This window comes from Leucopleurus acutus, assembly GCF_964270905.1.
Source record: "Leucopleurus acutus genome assembly, chromosome: 6".
Taxonomy (NCBI): Eukaryota; Metazoa; Chordata; class Mammalia; order Artiodactyla; family Delphinidae; genus Leucopleurus; species Leucopleurus acutus.
Genome location: NC_139149.1, coordinates 55,931,584 through 55,945,158, shown reverse-complemented (window position 1 = coordinate 55,945,158; position 13,575 = coordinate 55,931,584). Strand labels below are relative to the sequence as shown.

The following is a 13,575-nucleotide window of genomic DNA, read 5'->3' as shown; positions in this document are numbered from 1 at the left end:
CAGCTTCTCTACTTGCAAGCCTTATGAACTTGGGCAAGTTACTTTGCCCCCTTAGGCCCCAGTATTTCCTTATGCATCAATTGAGCAGAATAATAGTACCTACCTCATGTGGCATCTGTGAGGACTAAATATGATGATATGTGTAGAGGGCTCAGATTCATGCTTTCTACATGGTAGGCGCTCAACTCATGTTGGCTAATAATAAGCAAGATAAAAGTCTGACCACAGTGCCCCATTGTGAGATTCCAGTATGATGCTAGACATGCAAGATACTCAGTAACTGTTTGCTATTCATGATAATGATTTTAAACCTACTTTGATCTTTCATTCATAATATATAGACAGTTTTAGCGTTGTGTTTTTCTGTGTTGTCTAGCTAGAGAAAAGAGACAATGCTTTGATACATGCTTTAATCCTCTAAGATGGATTTTCAGGACCCTGATCCACTTTTATTGTGGTGGAAACATTTTATTTGAAGTTGAGCTAAAGAGAAACATTTTTACATCCCAGAATGAAAGGATAAATCAGTATCTTTATTTTATACACAAATATTGATTAGATAATACCCTGTTTCAGGAAAGAGTCTTTTTAAGTGAAAGGCGGACCTGTGAAAATTCATGCTTGAGGAGGAAGCTAGAAAGGACCTTTGTAAAGAATCGGTCAGGATCCTTCAAATTCTTCCTCTTCATTACTGATGTCACCTTCTTCCTAGCAATTTGACACTCTTGTTGGAGAAGGAGGAGGCCAGATGAGTGGCGGCCAGAAACAAAGACTAGCCATTGCTAGAGCCCTTGTCCGAAACCCGAAGATCCTACTTTTGGACATGGCCACCTCAGCACTGGACAATGAGAGTGAAGCCATGGTGCAAGAGGCACTGAGTAAGGTTTGTTGAAAGTCTGAGTTCCTTTCATAAGTCTGTGTGGAAATTCTTGTGTTGCTGTAGGAAAGGCAGCTGTAGAGAGAGGAGAGACAGAAAGAGGGACAGAGAAGGACTACATGGGTCAGTGTATCCATCTGGAACATATTGGCTCCCCACTATGTTCCTCACAGTTGAATGGAAGACATTATGATGTGCTTCTAAAAGCTGCATGTGTAAAATTTTAAATCTTGTTAAGTCTAACATAAAATATGTGATTTAAAAAATTTCCATTTTGGTTTTCAGCTGTTGATTAAGAGCAGCAACTGGACCAGTTGCTGATTGGTGTGATGTGATGTGATGGCGTTTATTAGCCACAAGAAAGCACGCTGGCATTTTCTAATGTCTGTACAGCCTGTTTAAGGATCTTCCCAGGAACTGAGGCTCTGCCTTACTTGTGGATTCAGAGACTGCCCAAATGTCATTGTCAGCTCTGTCTTACAGTCTGGCTTAACTGTGCACTGTACACTCTTACAGGTTCAGCATGGGCTCACAATCATTTCTGTCGCTCATCGCCTATCCACGGTTAGAGCTGCAGACGTCATTATTGGTTTTGAACGTGGTACAGCAGTGGAAAGAGGCACCCATGAAGAATTGTTGGAAAGGAAAGGAGTTTACTTCACTCTAATGACTTTGCAAAGTCGAGGAGATCAAGCCTTTAATGAAAAAGACATAAAGGGCAAGTGCCTTTTCCATTATGCTTGTACATTATATTAAATAGTTAGCTATATATAATGTTTTTTGGATTTCTATGCATTTCAATACACAGTATCTTATTTGTTCTCTTCAAAGCCCTGGGAGACATTATATAGATGATAAAGGAAAGAACAATGCTCAGGAGGTTTATTTATTGATCAAGTCATAGAGCTAAAACACAGGTCTTTTGTGGAAGAACTTTCAATTCCATCCCTTTTTTCCCTCACAGTTTGCAAATAGGAGAGTCTTCCTAGAGTGTCCTGCACTCAGTAGGAGCTCTCCTCTAGTTGGCTGAGTGAATTAACCAATGGCTAAAAAGGCTTATGCTTATTTTCACTGATGTAGATAGATACTTCAGGCCCTAGCGTACCTTCTCTTTTTCAATCTGAATTTTCAGGTTTGGTGGTTTACCTCAACCTACGTTAACCAAACATTCCAAACTTTCTCTACCATATCACGTCTGGATTTGTGAACGCTATTGGGTAAAATGACTGTATACGTTTAACACATGTGATTTATTCTGAAAAGTTTTGGTTTTGTTTTTTAACTTGGTGCGTCTATCATTTTTTTTTTTGCCACCTCTAGTAGGCTTCTCATAAGTTTTTTTGTGGTTCATATCGGCTATATCTATAGGTTTTCTATTTCTGTGGTGATAACACATAGGCTATCATATAGTTCAAAAGGTTCAATCTTGCTCAGTATTTTGATTTTTTTGTTGTTGTTTTTGTTAGAATGTGCTGGACAAGTGCTAACTTTCATTTATTGCAATAAAGTTAAAGACTGTTTTAGCATCAGACATAGTAATGATATGCTAGGGAAATATAGTAAATAATAATTTTATTTTGATACGGTTCTGTTTATTGTATGCACTAAGGGATCACTTGTGTTGTGTTGAATAGGAAAAGATGAAACTGAAGATACCTTACTTGAGAGAAAACAGACCTTTAGCAGAGGGAGCTACCAAGCTAGCTTAAGGTAAGCTCAAGTCACGGGGCAGATTTTAAAGTTTTCAGATGTTCTTAGGAGCCCACTGCAGCTAAGGTCCTCTGGCAATACCTCAGGTACAACCTGGAGAGTCCTTACTTAAGCACAGCCCCAGGTCTTGTGTAATAATGAACATGCAAATGAATCCTTGCTTGCTATATTGACATTTCTGTCTCCAATTCATAGAGATTTTTTGTTTAAATTTGGCTTCTCATTTTATAGAGGGTAGGGGTCATGATAAAGATGCTCTGTAGTTAAAACGTTGTTTATTAAGCTTAGAAAGGGGATTTTAAAAAAATCTCTTCAGACTTGTCTCCCAAAGCTAACTGTGGTATGAAGCACTGTCTTAAATGGAGGTCAAATTGATGCCTTTAGCTTCATTTTTCAACCTGCTGAGCTGTAATTGAATTACAAATATTTCTGCTCCCAGAGTTACCCATCCAAAGTCAAATCATTCTCTAACTAGATGAAATAAGAGAGTCATTGTCTGACGTTTAAAGAGAATTTTCCTAAACATTAATTTTTTTTTTCCTAGATCAATACATGGGCATTGACTTCCAAAGCATATTTTTGGAGCATGCTATATAGCAAGACTATAAATTTAGCTTTTCATTCTGGTTTAAAAGTTTTAAAAAAAATAGTTCCTTTAATGTTAAAAGTCTATGTATTAAGAATAATTCTGCCCAGGAGTATTTATCTATATCTGTGAAAATGTTATTCAAGATCTTTTTTTCTTAAGGTAGGAAACTATTTGTAGGCAACAGACTGACAGCATATTTCTCCACCATGGAGTTTACCATTTCTAGGACATTTAATTCAAGGCTGTGCTCTGAACAAAGACTCAGTTTAGGACTAGCTCATTCAAGGCAGCTAATTGTTTATTGAAAAATGGTTGAAGAAGCTTAAAATATAATATTCAGGTAACAACTCCAAGTAGTTCAAACACAGATTTACTTATTTTTAATATTCACTGATTTTTATTTTTCCTTTTAAGAACAAGTCTATTCAGAAAAATTCTAAGAAATGCTAGTTTTATTGAATTTTTTGAATTTGGAAAGTAATAAAACAATAGCTTCATGTTTCTCTGTAAAATAAAAGATATAAAAATTGCCAAAAATGTTAGGCAATTTTTATAGACATCTGGTATTATGTTTAACCAGCTTTTTTTCTGATTGGAAGAAAAAAAATTATAAAGGTCATTAGAATCACAATCTGAAGATACCAACTAACTTCTTAAACACAGAAAATGACTAGGCAACTCTTTTGATCACTAAATTAAAGGTTGCAAAGAGGAGATGTATCTCATGGTCATGTCAACAAGAAAATTAATATTTTCTTAATTTTTCAGATGAACAAAATTTTTCCCATTCTACATAGTTTACTTACAGTTTACTATTAGGAACAAATAACCATTTTTAATATAAATATTTCCTATTTAACTATTAGTTCTCACAAATTCTCCATCTGGGTGACTGGGAAGAGAAACACAGAAATACCACCTATACACAGAAAGTAGCTATTAACCTCCTGCAGAGAAAGATTTATAAGTTTGAGTAAGAAGGTCTGTTAAAAATATCTTATTGTGTATGCTGACAGATTGTTTTTTTAAGATGACTCATTGAAATGTTCATTTGTATCATATTTCCTTGGCTTCAGTCCTTCTGATGCCTAAGTCTCTCTTTAGTAATGTATTTTAGGTTCAAGAGCAATTTCATGGATGACAGTAATTTCCTAAATAATAATGTTGACAGAGAGAACATATATTCCCAAATTAGCTGTTTTTATTTGTGGTGGGAAGTGACACTCAGCTTCTGAGGAAGGGAGGGGCAGATGTAGTTTCTGAAAAGGGGTGTGATAGAATTCTAATGCTGGTGTTTATGGCAGACCAGAGGGGGCAGGTCAGGCCCCTGTCTCACACCCTTACTGCCCATGGTCTCACTGGGACAGCTTATGCTAGACAGGTGGAATGGTGGGCAACAGGGAATGAGAGAAAGAGAGATTTAAGAAATATAAGATGAAGTAGTAGAAATTTGAGGGGACGAGGATCAAGGTCTTCCATGCTCAGAACTGGGCTGTAGGCAGCTATATATTGATGCCCTCTTCTTCTGCACATACTCCTACCTTGGCTTCTACTGCTCTGAGTTTCTATTTAGGCCAATAACCTTAAGTCTCAGCCCTGTCGTGCACTCTGCTCTCTCTAGCTGACACATACCTATTTCTCACACTTTTGGGAGATGACCTCTCAACCTTAGTTAACCTAACTTAAAGAGATGACTCTATTGCTGCAGAGTTTCAGGCCAAGTGGGAGGGGATTGGGGTGTCCCGGAGGCCAGTGTGGTAGCAGGGAATCGGGGTGAGGTGTGGTTTCATGCCTGATCACAGTGAGACTTGGCAATAGTTTGAGCAAGAGCAAGGAAGATGGAGGACTTGACATAAATGTGCCTGTTGAACCTGGTGACTAAGGGGATGGTGATGCCATCAACAGAACATGGGAACAAATTAGAGTCATGCAGTTGATGCGTTGCTGCCTTCTCAAGAAGGCTAGATGAGCATCAATAATAGGCAGGCACCACCTTGGTATTTGTTTTAGTCTAACTTCACCTGCATACGGATGACAGAGAGAGACTTATGAATAGCTCCATCTAGATCACACTACCACAGCCGATGCAGGTCTCCTCATCTCTAAATCATTCTCTTTATGCCGTACTTCTTCAGATTAAGTGCTTTGATAGTGTAACTTCTGTCCTCTCAAGTCTTCAGGATTGCCTCTATCACTTAGACTCTATCTGTAAATGGCTGAAAACCTAAGCCAACCTGGTTTAACCTTTAAAGGGAAAGAATAAGTTAACATAACTCAATAAATAGTCCAAGGAGGCTTTGGCATCAAGCAAGGCTGGGGCTTCGATGATTTGTCCAAGATACATACGGTTTCTTTCTCTTTCCTTCTCTGCTCTACTTATTTTTCAGTGTTCATTTTTCAGGAAGCTTCTTTCCTTGACATAATTGCCAACAGCTTCCAGTGTCACATACTTTCAAGTTTAATCTAGAGGAGAGTAGGAGTCTCCTTCCCAGAAATCTCAGGGAAAAAACAAAACAATTTGAATCAATTACTTCCTGTATCTGCTCTATACTAAGTATATATAACTAGTAACTCTGTCTCCATGCTCCTCTCTATACTGTTCTGTCAGTCAGCAATGCTCGTCCCTCCAGCCTACAGATACCCAGAACCTACTTTAACCACCTCCTCTGTGAAACTTTTTATGGTAACACCTGACATACATTCCTTTTTCCTTTAAATTTCCATACTGTTTATTTAAATCTGCCTTATAGCACTTACCACATTCTCCCTTACATCAGGGTTGGATGCATGCACTGCTCTTCTATAAAGCCCCTTAGGGAGAAGTCTCTAACTGACCAGTCTTTGTATCCCCCAAAGCACCTGGCACTGGTTTGCATGTTGTAGGTGCACGGTAAGCTTCTGTCGAGTGAATGAATGAACACACCAAGTTAAATTATATTTCGATAAGAGATTTGTTAACTGAATCCATCCCTAAGGGCAGTATATAGCCTGGAGAAAACCTCACTAGTGGCCCTCTTTCCTCCTACTGGTCCATTTGTATCCAGGTGGCATTATGCTAAAGCAAACATCGGGGTGAAAGAGAAAGAGAGAGAGGGAGAGAAGGAGAGGTAACAAAACTACAGCCTACAAACAGAAGGGAGGTAACAGTGATGGACCATTGCCATTATAGCAATTAGTAGAACCATGTGGGTTTGGAATGGATTTGAGTCTTGGACCTTTTTTTGGTGGACTAGTGGAACAACTTTGCCCCCCTTCTCTTTCTCCCTCCTCGGTTATACTCTGAATCAGGGTCTAGCCTGCTGTCCACAGCAACCAAACTGATTAGCTTTGCCTTAAGAATAGCTCTATCAAACTTTATCAGGAAGCTCCCTTATCTGGTTACCATGTAACCTAGCAAACATTTCTGTTCATTTGACACAAGTGATGTAAACTCGGAACCAGCTGAGTCCTGTTCCAACCTGCCCATAATTTATAGGCTAACTCATCTTTCTGTTTACTTACAGAGCTTCCATCCGGCAACGGTCCAAGTCTCAGCTTTCTTACCTGGGACCTGAACCTCCATTATCACTTGTAGATCATAAGTCTACTTATGAAGAGGACAGAAAGGTCAGGTACCGATCGCTCATGGGGGGATGGAAGAAGTCTCCCCTGGAGACTACTGTATGCCCTTTAAGCGAAGATGAGTTTTCAAGGCCTTTATCTAGTATTATTTCACTAAGTCAAACTAAATGGGAGACTCCATTAAGACCTGATGGAAACTCTAAATTTTACATAATGTTTTACATGATATTTTAAAAGAAACACAAATTAATTAAATACTTTTAAGAATACATGGTAACTAAAACTGAGCTATTAAGGCTTAATTGATAGTTCTTAGATGAACCATTCTAATAAACATAAGCAAATTACAGGTACTTAGCAGATTATTTGATTATGTAGGTATCCTTTAAAAATTTTTAAGGATATCTGAAAACTATTTTTGTAAAATTTTAAATCTCCTTCTTAAATTATAGTAACCTTGGCAAAGTGTTTGACAACAGAAATGTTTGATATACAAGTTATCACAAATTTTAAATTAATGGGGACTGATTAGGTTTTATGGGCATTTGTTCAGTTCATACAATTTTATAATAATTGTTTAAGAGTGCATTTAAAATTAACACTATTAATTTTAACATCATTCAAAACAACATAAAAATGAAAGAGATAGGAGAAGAATCAACACATATAACAATATTAAATTTTCTTCATCAGGATGTCTATTGCTGTGGTGGGTACAGTCTAACTTTCACATAAGGTGACCATCCCTCCTCCTCAAATCCTTGCTTAATCACTGAACTTCATTCTTCAGCCCTGATACTCCCATTTTCGATCCCCCATTACTCTTCATTTGAATCTTTTCATGGCAGTTTTCTTATTGAGGCTTATTTCAGGTCATGTTGTCTTATCCTGTTACTAAATTATAAGCTTCTTAAAGTTGGTGACTATATATTATTTATGATTGTATCAACTTGGGCACTTTGCCTTGCCCTGAGAATAGCTCTGTCAAACCTAACCAGAAGGTCCTTTATTTGGTAACCATGTGACCTAGCAAACATTTCTGTTTATTTGACACATGTAAACCTAGAATCTGTTGAGTCCCGTTCCAACCTGCCCATGATCTACAGACTCTTTGATCTTTCTGTTTAGTTACAGAGCTACACGTAGTAGGACATCAAGGGATTTTAAAACTAGGATGAAAAATTAAATTTTTATAGTAAAATAAGGTCCAAACCACAAGATATATAAAGAAAATAAGTCAGAGAATATTTTAATTACAAGCACATCCATTGTACATGATGTAATTTTAAATTGTCTTTAAAGAATTTCAGTATGAGAATCCATTTTGGGAGTAATTATAAACACTGATTCACAATGCCAAATTTGGAATAAAGTACTATTTAACAATCTTATAACTATGATGGAAGGATTATTAAGGCTCTCTTTTGGCTTTAATATATTGATAATAAATAGATAGAGGTCTCAGTATCTAATAGAGTTGGTTTAAATAAATTTCATAGAAGAACACCTTGTCTCAGGAGCAGAAGGATGAATCCAGTGAGAGAAAATGTTTAGCAAGCATGGTTGCTTACTGCATCTTGCAATTAAGGACTCAGCACCTCTTCTAGTTCTAGAAACAGGTTCTTCATTTATGTCCATGATGCTGCCACTCATAACTACAAGATGCATTATGTAAGGAGTTTAATAAGCTTCAAGGGAGAAGGAACTAAACACTGCCCTGATATTTCAAACATAGCATAACATTGAATCGTATTCAATTTTTAAAAATAAATTTATTTATTTATTTTTGGCTGCATTTGGTCTTTTTTTAAAAAAAATCTTTATTAGAGTATCATTGCTTTAAAATGGTGCATTAGTTTCTGCTTTATAACAAAGTGAATCAGTTATACATATACATATGTCCCCATATTTCTTCCCTCTTGCATCTCCCTCCCTCCCACCCTCCCTATCCCAACCCTCTAGGTGGTCACAAAGCACAGAGCTGATCTCCCTGTGCCGTGCGGCTGCTTCCCACTAGCTATCTATTTTACATTCGGTAGTGTATATATGTCCATGCCACTCTCTCATTTTGTCCCAGCTTACCCTTCCCGCTCCCTGTATCCTCAAGTCCATTCTCTAGTAGGTCTGCATCTTAATTCCTGTCTTGCCCCTAGGTTCTTTTGATCTTTTTTTTTTTTTTTCCGGTACGCGGGCCTCTCACTGCTGTGGCCTCTCCGTTGTGGAGCACAGGCTCCAGACGCGCAGGCTCAGCGGCCATGGCTCACGGGCCCAGCCGCTCCGCGGCATGTGAGATCTTCCCGGACCAGGGCACGAACCTGTGTCCCCTGCATTGGCAGGCGGACTCTCAACCAATGCGCCACCATGGAAGCCCCTGACCATTTCTTTTCTTTTTTTTAGATTCCATATATGTGTGTTAGCATACGATATTTATTTTTCTCTTTCTGACTTACTTCACTCTGTATTACAATCTCTAGGTCCATCCACCTTACTACAAGTAACTCAGTTTCATTCCTTTTTATGGCTGAGTAATATTCCATTGTATATATGTGCCACATCTTCTTTATCCATTCATCTGTCGATGGACACTTAGGTTGCTTCCATCTCCTGGCTATTGTAAATAGAGCTGCAATGAACATTTTGCTACATGACTCTTTTTGAATTCTGCTTTTCTCAGGGTATATGCCCAGTAGTGGGATAGCTGGGTCATATAGTAGTTCTATTTTTAGTTTTTTAAGGAACCTCCATACTGTTCTCCATAGTGGCTGTATCAATTTACATTCCCACCAACAGTGCAAGAGGGTTGCCTTTTCTCCACACCCTCTCCAGCATTTACTGTTTATAGATATTTTGATGATGGCCATTCTGACCGGTGTGAGATGATATCTCATTGTAGTTTTGATTAGCATGTCTCTCATGATTAATGATGTTGAGCATTCTTTCATGTGTTTGTTGGCAATCTGTATATCTTCTTTGGAGAAATGTCTATTTAGATCTTCTGCCCATTTTTGGATTGGGTTGTTTGTTTTTTTGATACTGAGCTGCATGAGCTGCCTGTATATTTTGGAGATGAATCCTTTGTCAGTTGCTTCATTTGCAAATATTTTCTCCCATTCTGAGGGTTGTCTTTTCATCTTGTTTATGGTTTCCTTTGCTCTGCAAAAGCTTTGAAGTTTCATTAGGTCCCATTTGTTTATTTTTGTTTTTATTTCCATTTCTCTAGGAGGTGGGTCAAAAAGGATCTTGCTGTGATTTATGTCATAGAGTGTTCTGCCTATGTTTTCCTCTAAGAGTTTTATAGTGTCTGGCCTTACATTTAGGTCTTTAATCCATTTTGAGTTTATTTTTGTGTATGGTGTTAGGGAATGTTCTAATTTCATTCTTTTACATGTAGCTGTCTCGTTTTCCCAGCACCACTTATTGAAGAGGCTGTCTTTTCTCCACTGTATATTCTTGCCTCCTGTATCAAAGATAAGGTGACCATATGTGCGTAGGTTTATCTCTGGGCTTTCTATCCTGTTCCATTGATCTATATTTCTGTTTATGTGCCAGTACCATACTGTCTTGATTACTGTAGCTTTGCAGTATACTCTGAAATCAGGGAGCATGATTCCTCCAGCTCTGTTTTTCTTTCTCAAGATTGCTTTGGCTATTTGGGGTGTTTTGTGTTTCCATACAAATTGTGAAATTTTTTGTTCTAGTTCTATGAAAAATGCCAGTGATAGTTTGATAGGTATTGCATTGAATCTGTAGATTGCTTTGGGTAGTAGAGTCATTTTCACATTGTTGATTCTTCCAATCCAAGAACATGGTATATCTTTCCATCTATTTTTATCATCTTTAATTTCTTTAATCAGTGTCTTATCATTTTCTGCATACAGGTCTTTTGTCTCCTTAGGTAGGTTTATTCCTAGATATTTTATTCTCTTTGTTGCAGTGGTAAATGGGAGTGTTTCCTTAATTTCTCTTTCAGAATTTTCATCATTAGTGTATAGGAATGCAAGAAATTTCTGTGCATTAATTTTGTATCCTGCTACTTTACCAAATTCATTGATTAGCTCTAGTAGTTTTCTGGTAGCATCTTTAGGAATCTCAATGTATAGTATCACGTCATCTGCAAACAGTGACAGCTTTACTTCTTCTTTTCCGATTTGGATTCCTTTTATTTCTTTTTCTTCTCTGATTGCTTTGGCTAAAACTTCCAAAACTATGTTGAATAATAGTGGTGAGAGTGGGCAACCTTGTCTTGTTCCTGATCTTAGTGGAAATGCTTTCAGTTTTTCACCATTGAGGACGATGTTGGCTATGGGTTTGTCATATATGACCTTTATTATGTTGAGGAAAGTTCCCTCTATGCCTACTTTCTGCAGGGTTTTTATCATAAATGGGTGTTGAATTTTGTCGAAAGTTTTCTCTGCATCTATTGAGCAACATGTATCACGTTGATTGATTTGCGTATATTGAAGAATCCTTGCATTCCTGGAATGAACCCCACTTGATCATGGTGTATGATCCTTTTAATGTGCTGTTGGATTCTGTTTGCTAGTATTTCGTTGAGGATTTTTGCATCTATGTTCATCAGTGATATTGGCCTGTAGTTTTCTTTCTTTGTGACCTCTTTGTCTGGTTTTGGTATCAGGGTGATGGTGGCCTCATAGAATGAGTTGGGGAGTGTTCCTCCCTCTGCTATATTTTGGAAGAGTTTGAGAAGGATAGGTGTTAGCTCTTCTCTAAATGTTTGATAGAATTCCCCTGTGAAGCCACCTGGTCCTGTGCTTTTGTTTGTTGGAAGATTTTTAATCACAGTTTCAATTACAGTGCTTGTCATTGGTCTCTTCATATTTTCTATTTCTTCCTGGTTCAGTCTCAGAAGGTTGTGCATTTCTAAGAATTTGTCCACTTCTTCCAGGTTGTCCATTTTATTGGCATAGAGTTGCTTGTAGTAATCTGTCATGATCCTTTGTATTTCTGCAGTGTCAGTTGTTACTTCTCCTTTTTCATTTCTAATTCTATTCGAGTCTTCTCCCTTTTATTTTGATGAGTCTGGCTAATGGTTTATCAATTTTGTTTATCTTCTCAAAGAACCAGCTTTTAGTTTTATTGATCTTTGCTATTGTTCCTTCATTTCTTTTTCATTTATTTCTGATCTGATCTTCATGATCTCTTTCCTTCTGCTAACTTTGAGGTTTTTTTGTTCTTCTTTCTCTAATTGCTTTAGGTGTAAGGTTAGGTTGTTTATTTGAGATGTTTCTTGTTTCTTAAGGTAGGATTGTATTGCTATAAACTTCCCTCTTAGAACTGCTTTTGCTGCATCCCACAGGTTTTGGGTCATCGTGTTTTCATTATCATTTGTTTCTAGGTATTTTTTGATTTCTTCTTTGATTTCTTCAGTGATGTCTTGGTTATTAAGGTGTGTGTTATTTAGCCTCCATGTGTTTGTATTTCTTACAGATTTTTTTCTTGTAATTGATATCTAGCCTCATAGCGTTATGGTCGGAAAAGATACTTCATACGATTTCAATTTTCTTAAATTTACCAAGGCTTGACTTGTGACCCAAGGTACAATCTGTCTTGGAGAATGTTCCATGAGCACTTGAGAAGAATGTGTATTCTGTTGTTTTGGGTTGGAATGTCCTATATATATCAATTAAGTTCATCATTTTTAATATATCATTTAAAGCTTGTGTTTCCTTATTTATTTTCATTTTGGATGATCTGTCCATTGGTGAAAGTGGGGTGTTAAAGTCCCCTACTATGATTGTGTTACTGTTGATTTCCCCTTTTATGGCTGTTAGTATTTGTCTTATGTATTGAGATGCTCCTATGTTGGGTGCATAAATATTTACAATTGTTATAACTTTTTCTTGGATTGATCCCTTGATGATTATGTAGTGTCCTTCTTTGTCTCTTGTAATAGTCTTTATTTTAAAGTCTATTTTTTCTGCTGTGAGAATTGCTACTCTAGCTTTCTTTTGATTTCCATTTGCATGGAATATCTTTCTCCGTACCCTCACTTTCAGTCTGTATGTGTGCCTAGGTCTGAAGTGGGTCACTTGCAGACAGCATATATACAGGTCTTGTTTTTGTATCCATTCAGCCAATCTATGTCTTTTCGTTGGAGCATTTAATCCATTTACAGTTAAGGTAATTATTGATATGTATGTTCCTATTCCTATTTTCTTAATTGTTTTGGGTTTGTTATTGTAGGTCTTTTCCTTGTCTTGTGTTTCCTGCCTAGAGAAGTTCCTTTAGCATTTGTTGTAAAGCTGGTTTGGTGGTGCTGAGTTCTCTTAGCTTTTGCTTGTCTGTAAAGGTTTTAATTTCTCCGTCGAATCTGAATGAAATCCTTGCTGGGTAGAGTAATCTTGGTTTAGGTTTTTCTCCGTCATCACTTTAAATATGTCCTGCCACTCCCTTCTGGTTTGCAGGGTTTCTGCTGAAAGATCAGCTGTTCACCTTATGGGGATTTCCTTGTGTGTTATTTGTTGTTTTTCCCTTGTTGCTTTTAATATTTGTTACTCGTATTTAATTTTTGATAGTTTGATTAATATGTGTCTTGGCGTGTTTCTCCTTTGATTTATCCTGTATGGGACTCTCTGTGCTTCCTGGACTTGATTAACTATTTCCTTTCCCATATTAGGGAAGTTTTCAACTCTAATCTCTTCAAATGTTTTCTCAGCCCCTTTCTTTTTCTCTTCTTCTTCTGGGACCCCTATAATTCGAATATTGGTGCGTTTAATGTTGTCCCAGAGGTCTCTGAGACTGTCCTCAATTCTTTTAATTCTTTTCTTTATTCTGCTCTGCAGTAGTTATTTCCACTATTTTATCTTCCAGGTCACTT

General features: G+C 37.3%; 1 protein-coding gene across 3 annotated transcripts in view; it reads left to right on the top strand.

Annotated features, from left to right (window-relative positions):
- Nucleotides 1-13,575, top strand: part of ABCB11 (ATP binding cassette subfamily B member 11) — a 103,127-nt gene that overhangs the window by 58,311 nt on the left and 31,241 nt on the right. For all 3 annotated transcript variants that reach the window (XM_082840771.1, XM_082840769.1, XM_082840770.1), the window contains 4 exons: nt 713-883; nt 1,394-1,595; nt 2,512-2,587; nt 6,680-6,782. In XM_082840771.1, the coding sequence (XP_082696897.1) occupies nt 713-883; nt 1,394-1,595; nt 2,512-2,587; nt 6,680-6,782 (552 nt within the window). The remainder of the gene's footprint in view (nt 1-712; nt 884-1,393; nt 1,596-2,511; nt 2,588-6,679; nt 6,783-13,575) is intronic.